At 47.1% G+C, this 22,270-nt stretch overlaps 2 protein-coding genes across 3 annotated transcripts in view; both read right to left on the bottom strand.

Annotated features, from left to right (window-relative positions):
* Positions 1 to 4,913: 4,913 nt before the first annotated feature.
* On the bottom strand, positions 4,914 to 16,008 carry Gdpd2 (glycerophosphodiester phosphodiesterase domain containing 2). 2 transcript variants are annotated; one of them, XM_047536620.1, is made up of 16 exons: positions 15,742 to 16,008; positions 14,002 to 14,109; positions 13,630 to 13,733; positions 13,242 to 13,335; positions 12,981 to 13,040; positions 12,475 to 12,573; positions 12,211 to 12,304; positions 11,919 to 12,064; positions 11,719 to 11,801; positions 11,456 to 11,606; positions 8,894 to 9,115; positions 8,547 to 8,695; positions 6,165 to 6,312; positions 5,947 to 6,029; positions 5,666 to 5,694; positions 4,914 to 5,581 (listed from the first exon to the last, which is right to left on the bottom strand). In XM_047536620.1, exons 2-16 carry the CDS (start codon positions 14,098 to 14,100, stop codon positions 5,529 to 5,531), a joined length of 1,614 nt encoding a protein of 537 aa, XP_047392576.1. In that variant the 5' UTR covers positions 14,101 to 14,109; positions 15,742 to 16,008; the 3' UTR covers positions 4,914 to 5,528. The 2 variants fall into 2 exon arrangements, with proteins under 2 accessions (XP_047392576.1, XP_047392577.1); XM_047536621.1 differs by lacking the exon at positions 14,002 to 14,109.
* A 2,811-nt stretch (positions 16,009 to 18,819) lies between these two features.
* Positions 18,820 to 22,270, bottom strand: part of Kif4a (kinesin family member 4A) — a 127,713-nt gene continuing 124,262 nt past the window's right edge. Inside the window, 3 exon segments of the mRNA XM_047536619.1 lie at positions 18,820 to 19,565; positions 19,811 to 19,933; positions 21,506 to 21,622. Of these exon segments, the coding sequence (XP_047392575.1) occupies positions 19,365 to 19,565; positions 19,811 to 19,933; positions 21,506 to 21,622 (441 nt within the window). The 3' untranslated portion in view covers positions 18,820 to 19,364.

The raw sequence follows: 22,270 nt of genomic DNA, 5'->3' as shown, positions 1-22,270 counted from the left end.
GGATATGCAAGACACCAGGAAAACCCAGGGAACATACCATCATGGGTTCTGGTCACTGAGGTTCCAGTCAGTCTGCCCTTTTCTTCTTATGGTCTTATGTTTATTTAATATGTAATGCCCAAAGTTTTAACTGTACTTAGTGCGAGGAATAGGGAGAAGTATGTGTAGTTCAGTCAGGTCCAGAACTGGAAATCCCCCATTTTTTTTTCTTTTTTCTTTTTTCAGTACTGGGGACTGAACCCAGGACCTCATGCATGCCGGGCAAGTGCTCTACCACTGAATGACATCCCCACACCCAGTTCCCAATCTTTTTAAAAAAAATTAAGCATGTTCATTTTTTGAAGAGTATGAGTCAGTTGTTTTGTAGAATATTCTACATTCTGGATTTGTCTGAGTTTTTTTTCCCCTTCATGTTGTCATTTATCTTGTTCCTTTATACCCTGTATTTACTGTAACCTAGAAATTAGAATAGAGGGAATTTTAAATATGTTATTGAGGATAAGCCTCACCAAGAAGTTGGCAATTGAGCAGAGACTTGTGGCAAGTCAGGAAGTATACCATGCAGCTCTAAGAGTAAACCTAGCAAGGGAACAGCCAGTGCAAAGGTCCTATGTAAGAGCGTACCTGGCTTATTCAAGGAACAGAAGGGAAGACCCAGTGGATGTTTTGGTGAGACAATGTGAGAGTACCAGGAGAAATTCAATAAAGCATTAGATACCTAGGGACTTGAAGACCATTGTAAGGATTTTGGCTTTACTCTCAGAGATAGAGTCATTGGAAGGTATTGTGCAGAGAACTAACATGATCTGACTTGGTTTTATCATGATTGATCCAGTTTCTTTGTGGACAATAGGCTGCAGGGTGCAAGAGTAGAAGCACTGAGACTAGTCAGGAAGCTACTGAAGTGATCTAACTGAAAGGTAATTGTGGCTTAGAACAGGTGGCAGCACTGGAGGTGATGAGAAGTGGTTGGATTCTGGGTATATTTTGAAGGAACAGATGTCAGGATTTGTTGAAATCACAAAATGGGGTTTCAAGGATTTTTTTTTCCAGAGCAACTGGGAAGGTGAAATTGCTATTGATTTTGATGAGGACTTTAGGAGGGGTCATTTTTGGGGAAAAATCAGATTTGGATATGTTGAATTTGAGATGTCTATTAGATATCCAAGTGGAGATGAACACAATCCTGCTGCCAACATGCTTACTGAAATAGAAATATGGAAGTAGATCATTGTAAAATCAATGAAAAGTGCTATTTCAGAGGGGTGTACAGAAAAGCAAGTTATTAACTTTACTTGGGTGGGGGAGGACTTAAGAAGAGTTTCATAAAGGGACCTCTTTAGTTTGGTCCTGAAAGGTGACTGGATGTTTATTAAGTAGAGAAAAGAGAGAAGGATCATGTTTTCTATCTTCTTATATCCTGACTCAGACTGGTTGTTCAGTCAGACCCAACCCAGTCACCAGTCATGTGACCTTGGACATTATTTAACTTCTCTGAGACTCAGTTTTTAAAATCTGAAATGGAAATAATCATAGCATTTTTGTGAAGATTAAATGTAGAACACTTAACATACCATGTAGTATTAATTAGTAGTGTTAATTATTATTGTTGAATATATGAATGAGTGAATGAATGAATGGATATCTTTCTTAATGACCAGGTCTAGACTAGACTGGTAAGTAGGGAGCTGGAAGTCTTGTACAAGCTCAGCAGTTTGCCAATAAAGTGTGCTAAACTCCTATCTAAAAACTCCTAAAAGTGGTTCAGATAAAAAAAAAAAAAGTTCCCAATAGCCTGGGCCTTCTGAACTTCTCTGATAGAGGAATTAAGCATTCAGAAGCCTCAAGTGAATAGAGAGGGTCAAATTTTCCTCCCAATTTTGTTCTGCCCCATCCCCTTTGACTCCTCCCTCCCGTCCTCTTTTCATTTTTTAACGAATTCAAGTAAACTCCCTTCAGATTCATAGTGAGCTTCTCCCCACTCTACGGGTTCTCTGACACTTAGAATGGACAGCACAGATAAGGCAAGGAGGTCAGCAACACTGAGACTTTGACACTTAACAAGAAATCCCCTCCCGATTGCTAGGGCTCCAGGCGGAGGCCCCAGGGAGATAGGCGCCCCCTACAGGCGGAAAGCAGTCCCTACGCCCCTGCAGGCGGCTGTGGTTGCTAGGCGACCGTGCGCTCTGCGCTGAGACAGGCAATGGAGTTCGGGAAGGGATTTGCGGGGAGAGAGACAATTTCTCTCCTTCCACCGCCTCTTCTGCGCCCTCAGCAAATAGACGGAGTTGGGGCGGCGCTGCTTGCTGCTGTCTCATAATCTGAGCTCATTCTTGAAAACAGAGCTTCATCAGGTGACTTCAGTCTTTGTGTGTGGAGAAACAGATCACGCTTGCCCCCAAATATGGCTTCATCTGGGGGCCGAAAACCCAGATCGCTGAAGGCAGAAGTTTCTGGTTCGCAAGAGGTGGAAGATGGGCATTATTGTGGGTTCAATGAGAATTCTGACAAATTGAGAGGGGGCGCGAATAGTTTTGGTGATTAGTCCAATATCAGTATTTCCCCACCATTTCCAATATATGTATTAGTTAAGTCCAACTTTAACCCATTAAAATAAGAAGGCCCCATGGGAATGACAATATAAATGATCATTCATACTTCCGTGGGGACAAGTTTCTCAGTTGCTTTCCTGAATTAGGTTTCTCCACTAAGACTGGAGAGATCATGAGGTCAGCAGACCCCTGTGAGTTGGGACAGAGCCCAACAAGAGGGAAAAAATAACAAGAGAGGGAAAGTGGTAAACATAAAATTCGGTAGCTCCCCCTGTCTTTACGAGAACCTTTGGGGACGAGAAACCCACAGCTTTATCCTCCCAGCAACCTATCATTCTGGCCCAGGAGCAAGTCCAGGCAGGTCAAGGCCATGGCTGTAATAATCTCTCTATTGAAACTTGCCTCTGCCCTCTTGGCTAGTAAAGCAGAAGCTTCAATGTGGCAGAGCCCCAAGCAATGGCAAGCTGAGGGGAGAGCTGTGCCCAGGAGTGTCCTCGTGGGCTTTTCCCCAAGAGTTCCAAGGTAGTGATACTAGCCTGAGATGCAGTGATGCAGCTAGAAAGCATCTGGCCCAGCCACTGCCTCAGACCCCAACATTCCACAAGACAGGTTGGCAGAAAAGAGGATCCTTGCTCCCTGTGTTTCCAAATTGAACTGGGTCGGGGCTGTGCCTCTGCTCTATTAATAGCCCCCTAGCCCAGCCTGCTAGCCCCAAACCCGGATGCCAGGAGCAGTGAGTCAGCAGCTAAAAATAACAAGCAACTGCACCCGAACCCCAATGAGCAGCTCCCCCTGGCCCTCCACCATCAAGTTTTTGTCAGTTTCAGTCTCTAGTTCAGGGCCTCATAGGGTTTAGGCGTGCTGTAGGTGTCTAGTCCTCCTGGGAAAAGAGTAAGGATTTGCAGTGGCAGGCTCAGGACTGAGTACCCAAGGCCAAGGGCTGGAGCTGGGCACTGGCGTTCTAGTTGGGTACCAGGACGCTGAGGTTAGAGGACTACAGCTGAGAGCTGTGGGAGCTACTAGGAGGTTAGGGCTGTAGGGGTGGAGACACTGGAGGACGACAGGGTGAGGTCGGGAGGTGAGAGAGGAAGAGGCTGCAGGGCTGCGAGTCTGGGTGACTGACTGGGAATAGAAAAGAAGGGATAGGGGAAGGGAGGTACATGCTGAGAGGTGACACCCCTGATGTGCCTGCCAGACTGGGGACTCCAGAGCCGAGGTCGATAATCGGCCTGACTAGGGGGTCAGTATCGGGAATGGGGGGAAATAAGGAAATGCGGCTTGAAAAGCAGTGTGGGAAGACCTGCCCAGTGCAAGGTGGCGTGGATCCCCAAGACCAGGTCCCAGGCAGCAGCCGCCACGTTGGTTCCCAGTGCGCTCCAGCCTCCCTGCAAGTCGCACGCCGGTGACCCCGCCCCCTGTGCCAGCTGCAGGCCAGGTATGTTGGCGTGGACCGTTGACTGAGTATGCATGTGCATGTGTGTGCATGGAAGGGGCGGGGCGGCGAAGGGAAGGGGCGGGGTTCACAAGTAGGAGGGGGCGGGAACAAATTCAAACGCACCTCCGTCAATCCCGAGACCGGAAATGCCCCGAGGCATATTGGGAATTGTAGTTCCCTTGGCAGCCCTGCAACCGAGGGTTCAAGGGTCTGGTCCCGGGGTTCTTGTCTTGCCTGCCTAGGTCCCAGTCTGACCAAAGAGGAGAAATTGAAAAACGAGTCTCCTGACCAGGCCAGAGCCTTAATTCGACTGACCTTTGTGTGGACGCACGAATCAGGGCGAATGTCAGTATAATGGAGGACCGTAGGGTCAGTCACTGTGCAGTCTCTTGTCCCACTTTTTGACTTAGCCCTCTCCCGCCCCTTTTTTACTAGACTCCTCATCCCAAGCCAGTTCCACACTGGCAGTTACGAGCAGCGATCACACTGGGGAACTTGCTCCTCGAGGGGAAGGCTGGGCTGGAAACAAAACCCTGCACACAGCCTAGAGGAGCGAAGACTTATGGAAATCATACCGTACCCCGAGAGTCCGCGGTCAAGGACATGAATCCCCGCCGGCACGAAAAACAGGTGGCATTCAACAAACACGTCATGGTGACGACGGACGCGGCCCTCCTTTTGGGGCGAGTGACCACAAGGTGGAGCTACAGCGCAACCCTACACAGCTCAGTTGGGCCACCAGGAACATTCCCAGTGGTGGCTTCTTTCCAGCTTGCTTCTGATAATCTTTCATTGCCGCAGGTGGTTGTCCTCCCACCTCCAACCCATGAATCTCCCCACGATGATCCCTCAATGTCATGTAACATCCAACCCGAGATGGAAGATGCATCCTCCTAGTCCTAGCAGCAGAAAAGATTAGACTGTGACCAAATGGGAAATAAATTCATTGAGTAACAGATTGACAGACAAGATACAGGAACCGTCTAGTCTTGAAGAAAAGGCTGTTTCCAGAAAAAAGCTACATGTAGGCACATAATTACATATCGAGATGGGCTCTAAGCAGAATAACAGCTAAATCACAAGGGTCAGGTGAGATACTGCATTGAGTGGGGACCATGTCTCCATCATCTTAGAGTTCTCCAGGAGAGGTCACTTTCCGTCACTGTTCTAAGCTGTGACACCCTGACACACCCATGCCTTCAATGCAAAAACACATGGACACAAGTCTGAAACATTATCTTGGCAACCTTCCTTTTACTTCCTCAATCTAGTTTCAGTTTGGGAGAAACTTCTCATGACTCACTGTTTTCCCAACCATCTCAGATAAAAATGCTGAGGGGAGCAGATTCCATGGCAGTTTGAGGCATGCCCACCAACTGGGCAGAGGGCCCTCCTGATTCAAAACCTCCTTTTGGCCAAATTCCCCCCATACCACAACACACTACCCCAGAGTATTCCTCTTCAGTCCCTCTTCCACCCTTGCAATTGACCAATGAAGACAGGCCTTGGACACCAGCTGATGGGAGGCCAGGGCAGGGCATTCAATCTGTCATGACATTATTGATCCTGGTCAACAGCACTGTTGTTTCTAAACCTGGGGAGGTGGGGAGAGGGTGGGTCATATAGGGACGAGCAAGGAGAAGGTTAGAAGTAGAAAATGAGGTGGTGGCATTCTTACCAGTTCTCTCTCTTTCATTAGCACATCTCCTACAGGGAGAAAAGGTTTCCATTGTGAGTTCAGCCAGCTTCAAGCAGGACCTTCTGACCCTGGGATCCCCAAACTTGCTTTTCCCAGGTTCAAACCAATTTGGTGGCTTAAGAAAGGACCTAAGAACCTTAAAGGAACCAAACAGACCAAACCCCAAGGCCCAGGTAGCACGTATGGGTCAGAATCAGTACTATGACCAGTGGCCTGGGAAAAGTAAAGACCCAGAATGTAAGGACCCACAAAACACTCACCCCTGGAGGAGGAAGGTCCACACAAGAAGCAGGGTAGAGACACAGTTGGTAATGATCCACATCATTAAATAGGTTTGAGGCGACTATGGAAATAGGAAAGGGCTCTTGTCAGTGGTCAGATCCCAAGGGTAATGTATGGGGGGAAATAAGTAAGGAAGTGAGGGACAGGGTTAAGGAGAACAGAGAGAAGAAGAGCATTGACAGTCCTAAAGCCTTACAATAAGCCAGATGGGGTAATGCATCTGCTGAAGCAGCTGGCAATCATTGGTGGTGACTGAATCCACTCCTGCACACCAAAGCAGGGAGAAAAGCCAGGGTTTGTTCACTACAAATAGATTCACGGAGACATTATCCTGATGCAGTGCCCTGTAGAAGTGGGAAAGAGACAGAGAACATCCAGAACAGTGGTGCAGGAGGCATGGGAGGTAGTCTCCTGTGTTGTTTGAATCTACAGTGATGCTGTGAGTATCAGTTCTAACTTTGCATAGCAGCCTCTGACCAAAGGTGACTTTCTTTGCATAGATGAACTCAATCTCTTGGTGGATTCCATCCACAAGTCCTAGTTTTGCTGTCTGGGGTCGCACAAATATATCTCTCCCATTTGTCACATGATAGCCCATTGGAGGTCTGAGGAACACAGGTGATATCTCGCTGATCCTTCTCTTCTCCAGGCCCAAGAGCCCCATTTCCTCCAATCATTACTCCTGGCACCTGGAGTAATTCCTTCCCTCTACATGACTTTCTAAATCTGACCTTACTCCAGTTTATCAATATTCCTCTGAAAATATAGAGCCAACTTCTGAACACTTATACTCCCAAACAGGCTTGAACCAGCTGTTTTTTTTTTTTTTTTTTTTTTTGGTACTGGGGATTGAACCCAGATGTGCTTTCCCACTGAGTTACATCTCCAGTCCTTTTTATTTTTTTATTTTTATTTTTTAATTTTTATTTTTTGCTATTGGGGATTGAACTCAGGGGTGCTTAACTACTAAGCCACATCCCCAGACCTTATTTACAGTTTATTTTGAGAAAGGGTCTTCTCACTGAGTCACTGAGTTGCTTAGGACTTGCTAAGTTGCTGAGGCTGGATTTGAACTCATGATCCTCCAGCCTCAGCCTCCCAAACCGCTGAGATTACAGGCGTGCTCCACCGCACCCAGCTACTCCTTATTTTGAGACAAGGCCTCACTAAGCTGCTGAGGACTTGCAGTCCTCCTGCCTCAGCCTCCTGAGTAGCTTGGATTAGCTTGGGCCAGCTTTGAGTAAAGCAAAATTATTTCCTCCTGCCTCTGGATACTATGCCTGTATGAGGGCAGCCCAGACTCAGAATAGCCTCTGGCAATTTCATCTCATGACTCACTATACCCATTGTTTAGTCAAATCCCTGGTCTATTCCACACATTCCTGCTGATGCCAGTGTCTTCTCTCTTGTGTTTGTGCTATTGAAATTATTATCATTGTTATTATTTTTACAGTACCCAAGATTGAGCTCAGGGGTATTGTACCACTAGTTACATTCCCAGAACTTTTAATCATTTTCTAACTTTTTGAGACAGAGTGACACTAAATTGCCCAGATTGGACTCAAACGTGTGATCTTCCTACCTCAGCCTCCCTAGTCACTGGGATTACAGGCATGTGCTAGTGTGTCTGGCATCCCTTTTATGTTTCATCTTGATAGGTTTGGCCCATCATTTTAGAGCACATACCCTTGCAGGATTTGATTCCATCATCAGTGTATTCATTAACAATACATATGTTTTGGAAACATAATCAGCAGTCAACATTGATCAGGACAAGACTAAGGTGCAGGTTTCTATGTCATATCTCCCTCCATGGTGACAATTTAGAGAAAGGTCCTTGAAACACTTATGATAACTAAGCCATCATTTAGTTCACATTATTTTTTAAAATTTTAGCACAAGGACATTATGAGCCCTTGGCAACCTCATGCTTTGAAGTCCATCATTTTTACCAGCTTGGTCACCTTCTGAGACCTGTTTCACATCTGGAACACTCCCATCTCTTACTCTCTTTTGGATTCATCGTCTCTTAAACTGATCCATTCAGTGTAGAATAAAAGCTAAAGTACTTCTCATGGTCTACAAGGCCCTACCCAACTTTTCCCTTGCCTATCTCTCTAGTTTCAACTTCACCTTGCTCATTAGTCTGCTATCCATGCTTCTCTGAATCTCTTCTCATAGTTAGCTCTATGTGACCACTCAGTTCTTGGCTCAGAAATAACTTCTTTAGCCACTCTTCCTAATGTAGCAACCCTTCCTTATGGCACCATCTCCTTATTCTGAGCCCCAGTGACTACTGCATCTGCCTATTTTCTCTTCACTTATCACTATTCAATATGCATGTATTTCAAGTGGCTTATTGTCTGTCTTTTTCACTAGTACATAAACTCCATCAAAGAACGGACCTTCTCTATCTTATTCATGTTTGTGTCCCCAAAACCTACAATAACTACTACCTGATACACAGCAAGTGTTTGACAAATATATGAGTGAATAAGTGAATAACCTTGACCCTCTCTGCATTGGTTCTCTAGCAGTAAAACTTTGGATCCCCTCAGTTCCTTTCTCTGGCACTCACTTGATATCTAACAGTGGAAGGTCTTGATAGGGAAGGTTGAGAAACTGGGGCCTCTCAGTTCTGTTGCCTCTTTGCTGTCCATATATCTGGCGCATTCTGGGTGCACGCTGTTGGACATTAGCCCGATCTTCATCTGGTAGCCAAAGGACCTGTGGTTTAGGGAAGATGGGCATGAAGGTGAGGAAGACCTAGGAAATCTTGGGACAGGGGCAGGGGCAGAGAGGTTTGGCCATTGAATAGGGCGTGTGAGTGGGTGGGGGCAGCCTCCAAATCATCATCATGGCCTAAGGTAGGCAGGGTAGGAAAAGGGGGCAAATGGGGTCCCTTGGGAGCCCTGACAACATCACCATGGCTTGGGGCACCCCTGCACTCAGCACAGTCTCCAATGTCTGGTTGACAAAGGTGTCATAATATGTGTGGTTTTGTGGAGGACGGCGCAAGTCAAACATGATGGAAAGGTTGAGGACTGCTGCTTCCTTCAATAGCTCTTCCAATGCTGGTACTGCCTGATTCTCAGCCTCTTTCCGATCAGGGCCTGATAGCTGCTTGGCCCCCCAGAAGGGCTGCCTCTATAAGAAAGGAAAATTATTTCAACACCATAAGAGGTCTCCAGGTTGCCCTCATCCTCACCATCTTCACTTATATCTCCTACTTGATGTCCAACTTCTGGCCCCCTCTGAACCAGGGTCTGTCTTTCTCTGAACAGTGGCTTTCTTCCAGACTATCTGATACCTTATTCTTTGATTTCAATTACACACCTTCTAGTTTCCTAACTTCCTTTTCTTTTATTACACCTTTTATTCAGCCTCATGGAGACCTCTGGGATCCTGAGCCTCTGATTTCCTTCCAGTCCTTCAGCCTCTTTCTGTTTGCACCTACATCCCCACCCATTGTCTAGCCACAGCTTTAATTATTTTTCCACAGTGCTGTCAACTCCCATCCTGATCCACCTGCCCTACAATTTCCAAAGTCTGATCCAATTCCTCAACTGTCTCCTCCATCCCTAGAATGGGGGCCTGAGTGCTGCCACAAGCGAGCACAGTATGTGGAGTGCTGAGTACTGTTGTCCTGTTTTTTGCTCAGTAGTGCTTAGCAAACCCTTCACTTGCTCTTGATTTGCTCCACATTCCCCCAGTAGCTGTCCCAAGACCCTGCCATTCTGCTTGCCTTCCCTTATGATCAATGAATGACCTCTCTTCCTATTTGATGACATGGATAGAGTTAGCTATTTAACACTTGTACTGAGTACTTACTATGTGTAAGACAGTGTTCCAAGTACTTCATGTGTGTGAACTGACTTAATCCTTCCAATAACCCTAAAGGGTAGGTGCTGTTATTATTCCCAATGTTCAAAGGAGGAAATAGAGGCTGAGAATGTTGCACAGAGTCACATAGCTAGTAAGTGGTGGAGCTAGGACTCAAATTCAAACCTCACTTGTTCCTAATCAGTCTGATATGCCATCATATATAAATTTTTAAAAATTACAAAAATAAAAACCCAAATTGCAAGTCTGTGTCATGATCCTATTTATGTAAAATATATGCAAATATATATGTGTATATATATATACATATATATGCAAATATATATGTATGTGTATATATATATATATATATATATATATATATCTAACTGTGAACAGTGACTATTTCAGATGGGTTGAATTATGAGAAACTTTGATTTCTGGATTCTCTGATGTTTTAATTATTTTTTTTACAACAAACAAGTATTACTTTTATAATCAGAAAAAGAGGACCTGAAAAACAAAATATCTTTTTAAACATTTTTGCCACCTATGGGAATGATGTCCACACTTCTGAGTCTGGCATTCAAAGTCCTTCAAGACTAAGCCTCTGCTTCTCACCACTCCTATGAATCATATCTCCCAATTATTGAGCCACTTTTTGTTCTCTGGGAACACACTTTTTCATACTTCTGGCCTTTATTACATGCCTTTCCTTCTGACTAGAATTCCCTGTCCCCAGGTATGGGGGTGTAGCTCAGTGTTTGCCTAGCATGTATAAAGTCCTGGGTTCCACCCCCAATACTGCAAAAAGAATTCCCTATCTTTGTTTTACCCATCTTATGAGCAAATTTTCATGTCACTTGCTGCTCACACATCCTCTCCTGTGTGAATACATTCCTGATTTGCTCCCACACCTGCCCTGCCAGTGACTTCTTGCTCTCCTCTCTGTCCAGGACAAAAAAAAAATTTCAGTACTCAGAATTGAACCCAGGGCTTCATGTATGCTAGGCAAATGATCTACCACTTCTTAAAATTTTTATTTCGAACCAGAGTCTTGCAAAGTTGCCCAGGCTAGCCTTGAATTTGCAATTCTCCCACTTTGGCCTCCTGAGTAATTAGGATTAGATTCCTCCCTCACTTTTTTTGAATTCAGAGGACATTTTACCACTGAGCTACATCCCCTGGCCTGTGTGTGTGTATGCTTGTGTGTGTGTGTGTGTGTGTGTGTGGTGTTGGGGATCAAATCCAGAGCCTTGGATATTCTAGACAAGCACCCTACCACTGAAATATGTCCTCAACGCCTCCCCAACCCTTTTTTTTTTCCAGACATGGGTCTTGCTAAATTGTTCAGGCTGACCTCCAACTTGCAAACCTCCTACCTCAGACTCCCTAGTTGCTGGGATTACAGGCATGTGCCACTGTGCCTGGCTAGCAGGGATTATAGGCAATTGCACAGCCAAGGTAAATATTTTTATTTTTCTAGACTTCCTATTCTACTTGCCTGGTGCCTGTGCTCTTTCTTCCTAGTGGGAGTGATTTGAGGGCAGACACTGTGTTCTTACTGGCTAGTACATGACTCAGCAGATGCTTATTAGTGAATTGAACTCTGCCCTCTCCAAGTGTCCCTGCAGATGGCTGCCTCTTCTCAGATGCTCTCCTCACCTCTAGGAACCAGGCCCCAGCATTGAGTCTCTTCAGTTCAGCCCAGGAAAATTCACTGCTGTGGGCTGTGGTTCGGGCTGGGAACACAGAGGCTACATCCGTGGTTCTGCTCAGCTGTTCATCGTGCATGAGAAAGGGGACCCCGTCGGAGCTAAGAGCATAAGGGGCATCAGAGGGCCAAGCTTTGGAGCTGTTCATTTTTTTCTGAGCTCCTCCCCTGTGTCCCTCAGCCCCCAGATCATCTGAGCCCCACCCTCCATCACCTGACCATCACATCAGTCTCAAACACAGCAGCTCCACATTCTGCTGTCTTCCGCAGGGACATCAGGGTGTTCTCGGGGGCCAGCTGGGAAAGAGAGGTGGTAGCCGGGAAGGGTAGGAGTTTGGGGACCTACAGACCTGGTCCCTGCAGTGGAGAGGAGTTGATCCTCCTTGCTCTCCCAGAATCCTGCCCATTACTCACCATGGGGGCCCCTCGGTGTCCCACCAGCCCAGGCTTAGCGGGTAAATCTCTGGGTTCCATGATGCAGGGTGAGGAGATGAATAGGGGGGCCATGTAGACGACCAGGGCAACTCCAGAAAATAGGAGCAGTAGCAGAATCTTGGGACCTGTTGGGAATAGGGACAGACTTTGGAGAAAGGGCATTGGTGGAGCTCTAGGGAGAAGGCAGAGTGCAGGTACAACGAACTAGGTGAGCGACAGGAGGCAGAAGCACTAGTAGCCAATGAGAATGAGTAGGGATTATAGTTGGCACCTCTTGGGCGGATACGGTAGAAGGTATCAGCCACAGGCCAGGCCAGGAGGGTGATTCCAGCGACTGCTCCAATATGAAGGAATGGGGCTGTGGCCTGTGAATAAGAGCTTGTGAGCAGGGCTCTTCTTCCTAGTGCCCCTTTCCCTTCTCTCTTAGGGCCTGACTGTTGGAGTTCAGAGGCACCTGCAGTTTGGGGGGACCAGGGAGTAGTATATTCTGGGACTGGCCATAGGTCGAGGCATCCACTGGAGATCTGCCACTCACCTGCAGTGACAGACGTAAGCTATGCCACTCCTGCCGCCATTTGATGTCCAGTCCCACAAGGCCAGTGGCCACAAGAAGCATAATGAGGAGCAGCAGCACCTGAAGGGTCAGGGATGAATGGGTCCCTTTTTGTCAACCTGAACTTTTGGTTATCTTGGCTACCCCCTCACTCTGTTGAGGAAGGATCCTTCCCTTCCTCTGACACATCGATTTTCCTTCTTTGACTCAATAAATATTTACTGGGTTTCAGGACTTGAACTTGACTCCATGGATATAAAAATGAAGTCTTCAATATGAATACACAACCAATGAAATGCCACATAATGTACAACCTCAAGAATGGGATCCTAAGTTATATTCCATGTATGTATAATATGTCAAAATACACTCTACTCTCATGTATATCTAAACCGAACAAATTTTAAGAAATGAAGTCTTCAGAAAACAGCCAGCCAAGCCCTCAGCCCAGTGGTCTCCTCTCCCACTCACTGTTACCCTCACTCTACCTTGTGGAGACTGTGCAGATGCAGAGGTTGTCCACAGAGCTGCAGGAGCAGGGCCAGGAGCTGTGGGTAGAAGGTAGTAGGACTTAGGAGGTGCCAAGAGCAGGGCAAGGTCACTATAAAGGGTTTTACAGTCTGGAACCTCCCTCCCTCCCACCCAAGAATCAGGCCCCTCCCTTCAGTGGCCAGGATGAGAATGAGAGGGTAGAGGTAAGCAGGAAAAAGGACTGAGGTTGGGTGTAGGCTGGTTATCCCTAGACCCACCAATAGCAAGGATGCATATGTGACCAGTAGAGAGATGACCAGCAGGAATGCCAGGGACCAGTCCATCCAGTGTCCCCAGTGGCGGAATAGGAATCTGTGGAAGGGGAGAAGGAGGTGTCCAAGTGGGGGAAGGACTGTCAATAGTGATCTGAGGGGATTTGGGGTGGGTGGATCCAGGAGGACCAGAAGGGAGTGAGGGAAAGCCCTTCATGGGACCAGGGGCTCCAAGGATTGGGGAGAGTTCATGGAGGAATTTTCTAAAAAGGTTGGATAGCAGGAGAGCTAGGGCTGGTCAATGACCAATGGTGAAGGTTGAACACCCAGGGGTCCCCAGGGAGGGGAATCGGTTGACATATATGCTGAGGAAAGGGTGGGGCCCATGACACACTCATTGAAGTTGTGCAGGTCATTGAGAAGGATGAGCCCGATGTACAGCCAGCCCAGGGAGAGGAGGAAGGTGAGGAAGAGCAGGCCAAACCAGATACAGTCGCACTGCAAAGGGGCAGGAGAGAAGCTCACAGATGATGGATCCCCATCTTGCACTCAGAGTCCCCAGTGGATGGCAGCTCAAGAGAGCTTCCTGCCACGCATTGGGCTGCTCTGCTCTGGGTTGCTCTTTCCATATTTGAGGGAGATTTTCTTCCTGGGGAGAGAAAAACCCCTTCCTCCCAGCTGCCTCGGAGTACAATTAGCCTCCTTATCCCCTCCGATCAGCCTCTGCCTTCTGCCTTCCAGCCTCCCTCCCCCATTCCTACTCCACCTTGCTCGTTTTCATCCTCTCATTGGGGCATTTCCTCCAGTGGCAGCTATACAGGCAGTGGAGGCAGCGGGCCCAGACGGAGCAGCAGCCAGGGGCCATGGTGAAGGCCTGGGGGAAGGGACACTCGGCCATCAGGGACCCTGGCAGAGGGCAGATCCCAGCCTCCCTCCCAGGCATCTGAGGAGCCCGTGGGAGGGGCAGAGTCCTGGGCCACTTCTTGGCAACAGAGGGAGGTCATGGGGTAGGCCCAGAGTGCTGGATTGTATGAGGTGAACAACTCTGGCTCCATGCCTTGTAAAAAGTCTCTGGGGTCATTCTACCCCTTGATTCTCCGTACCTGGAAGGTCAGTGGGACACCCAGGAGGTCCAACCTCTTTGCAGGCAGAATGCATACCCACTCTCTCCAGCTCCTCCCTATTTAACAGCATCCATTTCTGGGGTTGGAGTGCTTGCCCAGAGTGGAAACTCAGGAAAACTGCCCCAGGGAGGGGCAAACTCAGTTCAGCAAGTTGAGGCAGATCTGGCCAAGTTAGAGGCAGCCCCATGTTGAGTTACCTTCCAGCCCAGGAAGCAAGAGTAACCTGAAGCAGAGGTTCCAGCTCTGACCTGGGGCTAAGGGAGGCCTAGCTAGTTGGCTAGTTGCTATGGATACAGAGATTGTACAAACCACAAAGCCCTGACTGAAAGATTCTCTGTGTCCACTTCCCAGGGGGTAGGGGGCACTGCCAATAAGAGAAAGCTTTGAGGGGGAACAGGTTGCCTGGGTCACTTCCAGCCTTCTAAAGGAATCATTTTTGTTCCTGCACACTTCTAGAAAATCCGAGCCCTCCCACCCTAGTCTTGTCCTTTCCTGCCCAGTCATCCTGCCCAGTCACACCCCCCAACCAGAAACCCAGTCCCCGCCTTCCCCGCCCCACCCTCTGAGTTAGCTTCGGTGAAAGTACAACACACAGAGGGCAAAGGTATGTGTGGGGGGTGTGGTTGTCTTGGGGCAGGGGATCCTTATGCCTTGGACTTCTGGGTCTGGCTGATCCTCTAACTGGGCTGGATATGTGATTACGATTCTACATGAGAGTGTGTGCAATTTGTGTTAGCATATATATGTGTGTGTGCACTAGTGGCTGTCAATATGAATGGATTTCTAGATGACTTGGAGTATGTGAAGGAGCCCTTGAACACATCCAATATGAGTGTGTGTGGCCTAAGGAAGAGGACTCCTTGTCATCTAGGCTCCCCTGAGGCTGTGGAGTCTTCGGGAAACACAGTGGCTGGGCCTCTTCAGGGAGGATGGGTGTGGCTGTTCCTGAAACTGACCGCTTTACTCTATGCTCACCTTAGGAAAGGAGGGATGGGTAGGGGTTGGAGGGGTGGGGGGCCGGACTTGGGGAAAGAAATCTCTCCCCGCTCCCTCAGCCCATTCCCAGGAGTCAGCCAAACCAAAGGAAGGGCCCTGCCTTTCCCCATCCCAGGACTGGGTTGTTGTATTCTGTTCTGGGCTCAGTCCATACCTCTTGCCTCCCCTGAGGTCCTACCCCTGTAACCCAGACCGTCTTCCAGAGTCCCACCTCCCTCCAGGAGCTACCTGTAGGATGGGATCAGGATCTGAGCAGCCTGAAAACCCCAAGCAGGGGATCCGACAGGGGTTCTGCCCAATCCGTGGATCCCGATCATTACCCAGTGGAGCCAGTCTTCGCCTCCCAGCTCCCGCCTGTAGCCCCCAGCCTTCCCAAGCCCTCACACCTTATCTCAGCGGCAGCTCTGCTCTGTTCTCTGCTCTGCACTGCTCTGCACTGCTTCCCAGCTCCACTCCGAGTTGTCTGCCTCCTCCCTCTTCCAGTCCTTGGCTCAGCCCCACCGGTCAAACAGGTGGCACTGTTGCCACCTACAGGAGGATGTGAAGGTCCTCTTCCAAGGCCTGCCGCTGCTCTATGGCCTGGCTCGGCCAGGGTGGGAAGACAGGAGGAAGCAAGTGGGAGGGAGAGCAGATCTGCTTCTTTACTCGCTGGCGGTCAGGGGGCTTGGGGTGAGGAATTCCTTTGTGCAGCCTTCCTCATCCCTCTGTCCCTCCTCCTGTTCCCCTCCCAGTCACTGCCGGGGCTTTGTCCTGGCTCAGGGAGGCGAGGGCTGAGGGCACAAGCGGCAGGGGGAGGCTGGAAGGGGGGAGGTGACCACACAACTTTGCAACTTGGCAGTGAGAAGGGGCCCTGCCAGCCCCCTGGAAACGCGCTTGCGTGAGGAAGTCTAGCATCCAGTCTCAAGCTCCCTGGGTGTATAGCTTTGATTCATTAGCCTCCTTTCCCTCTTGGGCTCCTACTTCTAGTTTTGCAAGGTATATCTCTAAGACCTGCAGTTGCAAGCTACTTCCTGAACTCTGGGTAACAGGTTGCCCTGTTTCTGGACCAGGGGTCCCTAGGGGCCTTGTAGATCTGGGGTGACAGCAGCCTGCTCCTTGGCTAGCCACTCCACGCAAGATGTCCATTCAGGTCATGCTGCGACTTGGTATCATTCCTACTGCCATGTCCCCAGAGCATCAAATCTCTTTCCATGAATCACTGTGAGGAGTGTATAGTGTGTTGAAGTCTCAGGCTTTTGGAAGATGAACACATACAGAAGATGCTGTTACTCTAGCATCAGCAGGAGAGAGTGGACAAGCAAGTTGTTGAGCCAACTTAGTGTAAAGTACAGAGGTTGGTGTAGATTGGGGCTGGGGCTGTTTTGATGGCTGACCATCTCTGCATTCTGGCTGATGCAGTGACTTGAGGTCCAGAGGCTAGCACAGTGTTGGTGGGAAAGGATATTTCCTCTGGGGATAAGCTGGCTCCCCCCTCCCCCTACATGCACTGGATTTCAAACAGTGAGAAGGAAGACTGGCTCTCTTCTGCCAAGAACTGGCCCCCTCCCTCTCTGCCTTCCCATTGTATCCAGAGGCTCTAGTTGGCAATGGCAGAGGCTCCCTTGCTCCCTCGGAATTAAAATGCAAAGAGAAACAGGGCTGCTCGCTGGCAGGAGGCCAGGGAGGGCCAGTGGGTCACCCAGTCCTCTGCAGGCTTCATTTTAGGCAGGTTGTTGTTCAATTTCCTTTGCTTAGTCTGTGGTGAATTCTAGAGTCTCAGGTTTTAAGTTCTTGGGGATGGTGAGGGAGCTTTGTAAGAAGGGTAACTGGGATTCAATATGCACAAATATGAATCCCTGGGCTTGTGAACCCCCAAAAGTCTACAAGTCCAATCAGGGGTCTGTGTATGACATTCAAGGACTGGCACCCTTTTAGTTTAAGCAGTGGAGAACACTCTCAAAGGAGAAAGCAAGTAGCCAGCACTGTTCTGTCCTGGAACTGAACAGCAGTGTGGTCCCACACCAAGAAATTGGGCTGCAGGGCATTAGAAAGTCACACTTCAACCGGGTGTGGTAGTGCATACTTATAATCCCTGTGACTCAGGATGCTGAGGCAGGAGGATCACAAATTTGAGGCCAGCTTCAGCAACTTAGCAAGACCTTAAGCAACTTAGTGATACCATATCTCAAAATAAATATTAAAAGGGGCTGGGGATGTGGCTTAGTGGTGAAGTGTCTCTGGGTTCAATCCCCAGCACCAAAAAAAAAAAAAAAAAAAAAAAAGGCACACAACAGATGGGTTCAGGTCTTAGCTCTGTTATTTCAAACTTTATAATTCTAGATAAGTTACCTAACTTCTGGTACCTCAGTGCTATACTTTGGAGCTGAAATGTTTCTCAAAGACCCATGTGTTAAAGACTTGGTTCCCAACCTGTGGCACTGTTTGAGAAGATGTGGAACCTTTAAGAGGTGGGGCCTAGTGGAAGGTCCTCAGTTCATTGAGAGTGTGGCCTTGAAGGGGAGAGTGGGGCTCTCACCTCTTCCTCTTTTTTGCATTCTGGCCATGAGGTGAGCAGTTTTGCTCTGCCATGTGCTTCCACCATGATATACTGCCTTATTACAGGCCCCAAAGCAAATGGGACCAACAAACTATGCACTAGAACCTCTGAAACTGGGCTAAAATAATGTCTTCAGAGACGGATTATCTCTGCTGTAAAGCTGACTAACACACTCTTTCCTCATCAGCAAAATAAGGTCCTCTCTCTATCTTGAGCATTTTTTGTGAGGAGCAAATAAAATTGTGGCGGGAACACGGAGATGCTTATTAAATGTGGTTTCTTCCTCCCAGATCTGGAGGCAGGCCGGGTCTAGAGTGGAGGTCAGGCCACTGGCCTTAGTACTGTTATTCCAATTTCTTTTCTTTTTTTTTTTTTTTTTTGGGTGCTGGGGATCGAACCCAGGGCCTTGTGCTTACAAGGCAAGCACTCTACCGACTGAGCTATCTCCCCAGCCCCTCCAATTTCTTAGGGTAGCAAAGTAATATAAGATAAAATATTGTGGGCTGAGGTTGTGGCTTAGTGGTAGAGCGCTTGCCTTGCATGTGCAAGGCACTGGGTTCAAGCCTTAGCACCACATATTGATAAATGAATAAAATAAAGGTTCATCAACAACTAAAAAAATTAAAAAATAGATACAATATTGTAATCATAATCCTCTGGGAAAGAGAGGATTAGCTACACAAAAAAACAGGGTGGGCTGGTGGTGTAGCTCAGTGGTAGCTCACATGCTTGGCACATGTGAGGCCCCAGGTTCCATTCCCTAGCACTGTAAAAAAGAAAAAATATGGTAAGCAACTTGCCCCAAAAGGTAGGTTCAGTAACATTTGATCAATCTCCTTACAGCTTTCTTAGGGGCTGGGGAATACAGATTGAATTTTGTTTCTCCATTGAGCACCGAAGGATCTTCCCAAACAGTAGATGGGTTAACTTTTGTTTATTTACTTAACATTTAAAAATATTTTATTCATTAAGTAACATGGAAGACAATTGAGGGTCCTGTTACAACACTTAAAATTCAGTCAGGGAAATTAAGGTTCCAGCCCCATCCCTGAGGTGGGGTGAAGAATTTGAGCCAGGCCTCCATCCTGGGCCAGCCTCCTCCATTAAGCTGAGACAATCTAGAGGGGAAAGCCTTGGCCTCATCTTCATCAGGAGAGAGCCATAACTACTCACAAATAAAAAGAGCTAGATTGTGCTGAGGACTGGTTCCTGATGAGTCACTGGAAGGTCAGTTGGTTTTTCTCTTCAGGAGGTGTCTTAGCACCTTCTGGAGAAGAAAGAGTAGTAGTCTGGGACAGGGGCTGAAGCCTGAGGGCCAGCATTCAACAAGGTTCCCCTTCTCTTCAGTATTATTCTGCCTTTTTTCTTAATAGCAAGCAATCTAAATTCCAGAGAAGTCATTAGAAAACCCCTGCTGGCTGCAACCTGAAAATGTCTCTTAAGGCAAATGGAGTAGTGATGGTCACTCCAGTTTTAGTGGGTCTCTTCTTCAATAGGGGAGCAACCAGAGAAGAAGCTGGTATTACTGGCCAGAGCGCGCTTCTTTTTCTTCCCTGGAGCCTTATTTTCTTGGGTTTCTGTTGCTGTATGTTTCAGTTCTGGGAGGTCCAAAGAGGGCAGAGCTGGAACCTTCTTTAATAGCACCTGCTCCACATCATACATCTCTTTCAAGATCTAGGAAGGACAGACACAAGTTTGCATAGACCTTGGAAAGGGGCATGACAAATGCTCAGCAAACTCCCAGTAATACATGGAATCCCCTAAGATTGCTCTATTAAATAAACAAACCACTCTAGTCAATGCCCAATTCCCAGTTCCCAGAAAATGGATTATACTTTTCTCAAATCAGACTCTATCATAGCTAATGCAGCAATGGATGCTAATATACTTTTCTAGTGCCTGTCTTATAACCCACCTACCTTGCTGTTGGGAGTGGCACAGACGGGGTTGAAGAAGCTCAATCCTGGGGTCACCTCTGTGGGATCCTCCAATTTGAAGGAGCCTTCGGAATCCTGGGTCCGTTCAACAATGCCCAAGCTATCCTGAGGATCAGCCAGACAGGCATATGCTAAATTTGGCTACCAGGGTTACAAAATCAGTATGTTCTTCAACCAGGGAAGTCCCAGCTCTGATCAGTCTAAGCTTGACTGTTCAGTCTAAGCAAGTCTTAGGGAGACCATGCCTGGGGAGGTCATAGGGCTTGACATGCCCTGTCCCTGAATGAATGAAGCAATGCTTGGGGTAGCCTCTGAAGGTAAAGGTCTGAGCAGGATAGCAACACAGGACATGTCACAAAGCAAGATTTAAAACAAGGCCAAGTCTTGGTCATTTCTTTGATTAAACTTCTCCTCTCTATAATCTATAATAGCACTTCTATAGGGTGTTGCCTGTATTAGTATTCCTTTCAGGTAAGAAAACTATGCCCAGGAGAGAAGTTGCTTAGGTAACAAGGTGACTCTGTGTAGAACTTGGATTAGAATTATAGCCTGTTGTCATGGAAACAGGCTTAGATTAAGAGTCAGAAAGTCTGACATCTAATCAAGTGTGTCACTTCTTATCACTGGGTTTTAGTTTTCTTTTCTGTAACATGGAAGCATTGAACTAGACCAGTAGTTTTTATAACTGAAATCCTAAGAGGAAGCCCAATATATGAATAAATAAAAAGCAAGTTACTTTGGTTGAAATGGGTTGAGCCCCTTCAGGTCTCATCCATTAGCCCAGAGGTCCTTCCATGTAATAATCAACTATAGGACTCTAGAAACCAAAATGAAAACCCATGGAAATAAGGTCCCTGCTACTTCTATGATTTTTAGCTTGATCTCTAGCTTGCTGCTTTAGTTCTCTGATGCTTACCTATCTTAAAAGTACTTTTAATAGAAGACCCGTGGCAAAACTGTTCATGCGTAGATGGTTGAGAAATGCATGAGGAATAATCATTAGACACTTGCTAGATTTATTTCATGTCACATAGAAAGCTGTAGCAATAAGCTTTTGCCATGGGCATAGGTAGGTGTAAGGCAAGTACAGGGATCTGATCTGCTCAGTACTGTTCTTTCCAGGGCACATTTTTGCTATTCCTGGGAGCAAAAGAGGAGAACAGCTACATTTACACAATACAGTAAGAGTCACAACAATGACTATCAGTTTTCTTTTCCGAGAGCCATGGAATAGCTGATTCCCATGGAAAGGGTCTAATAACTAATGGCTCAAGATATCAGAAGGATTAAGATCTTTCTTAGAAGTTGCCACCTCAGCACGTGGCTCTTACAGTTCCAGCTAAGCCTTTGGACTAGTTTGATCCTGCATGTCCAAATGCTTGTAAATTCCTGCTTTCCTGCTCCTTGTTCCTACCTCTGAAAGTGTACAGAAACTTTACAACTGCATACCTAGGAGTCACTTGGGAAGGGCTATGGTTTCTGAAGGGGGTGTGTGGACAGGTGAGCAGGGAGAAAGGACTGAGGAGTAAAATGCCTCTTTTCTGGGTATAGAGCGTAGGAGAAGGGTTGGAAAAGTTATATGGGAGACTCCAGGTTGCAGGACGGGAGGCAGAAAAAAAGGTTGGAAACTAGTGGGAAGTGGGAAGGAATGGTGAGGGGAAATGGAATTGGTCCTACCTGGCCTTGCTGGCGATTCCGACACTTTGTGGGGTCACAGCTGCAGGCCACGCCACAGTCTGACTTTTGCTTTCTGCACCCACACTGCTTGTTCCCACACCAACCCTTGCAGGAACACTACAAAACAGGTTTGTGGAAAAACACATTACTGAAAGGATTAGAAGTCTAGTTTAAAGTGCCTTCCCTTCATTTGCAAGCCTTTCTAGAAAAAAGTGGAAAGTATCATTATCTGTATCAAACTTCGATCTCTTCAGTCCTCTCTTTTTGAGAAATAATGATCACCAAGAACAACAGCAGGTTTAACTAAGAACATGTCATGCTAGGCAAATCTATTTTCTGTTTTGAATCGTATACTGAACAACAAGTGAGAGGGATACTGTAATAATGCAAGGTGATTGACAGACTCTTTTTTAAAAACTATTTTTTCTAGTTGTTGATGGACCTTTATTTTATTTATTTTTATGTGATGCTGAGGATTGAACCCAGTGCCTCACACATGCTAGACAAGTGCTATACCACTAAGCCACAACCCCAGCCCTGACAAAGACTCTCATGACAATTTTATGGGCAAAGTGAAGAACTGTGAGCTAGATGGTAGTATATTTAGGTATATTTAAGGACTGAGCATAGTTGCTTGATATCTTTACATCTATCTAATTGTATTTGCATCCAACTCACATTTCTACATTTTGTCCAGTGTCAGCCTAGGCTTTGTTTGCACTTTAATCATTCAATATTTTAACAGAGAATGGATGGAATGAAATA

This window comes from Sciurus carolinensis, chromosome X, assembly GCF_902686445.1.
Source record: "Sciurus carolinensis chromosome X, mSciCar1.2, whole genome shotgun sequence".
NCBI classification, from domain to species: domain Eukaryota; kingdom Metazoa; phylum Chordata; class Mammalia; order Rodentia; family Sciuridae; genus Sciurus; species Sciurus carolinensis.
This window is presented reverse-complemented; position numbering and strand designations above follow the sequence as displayed.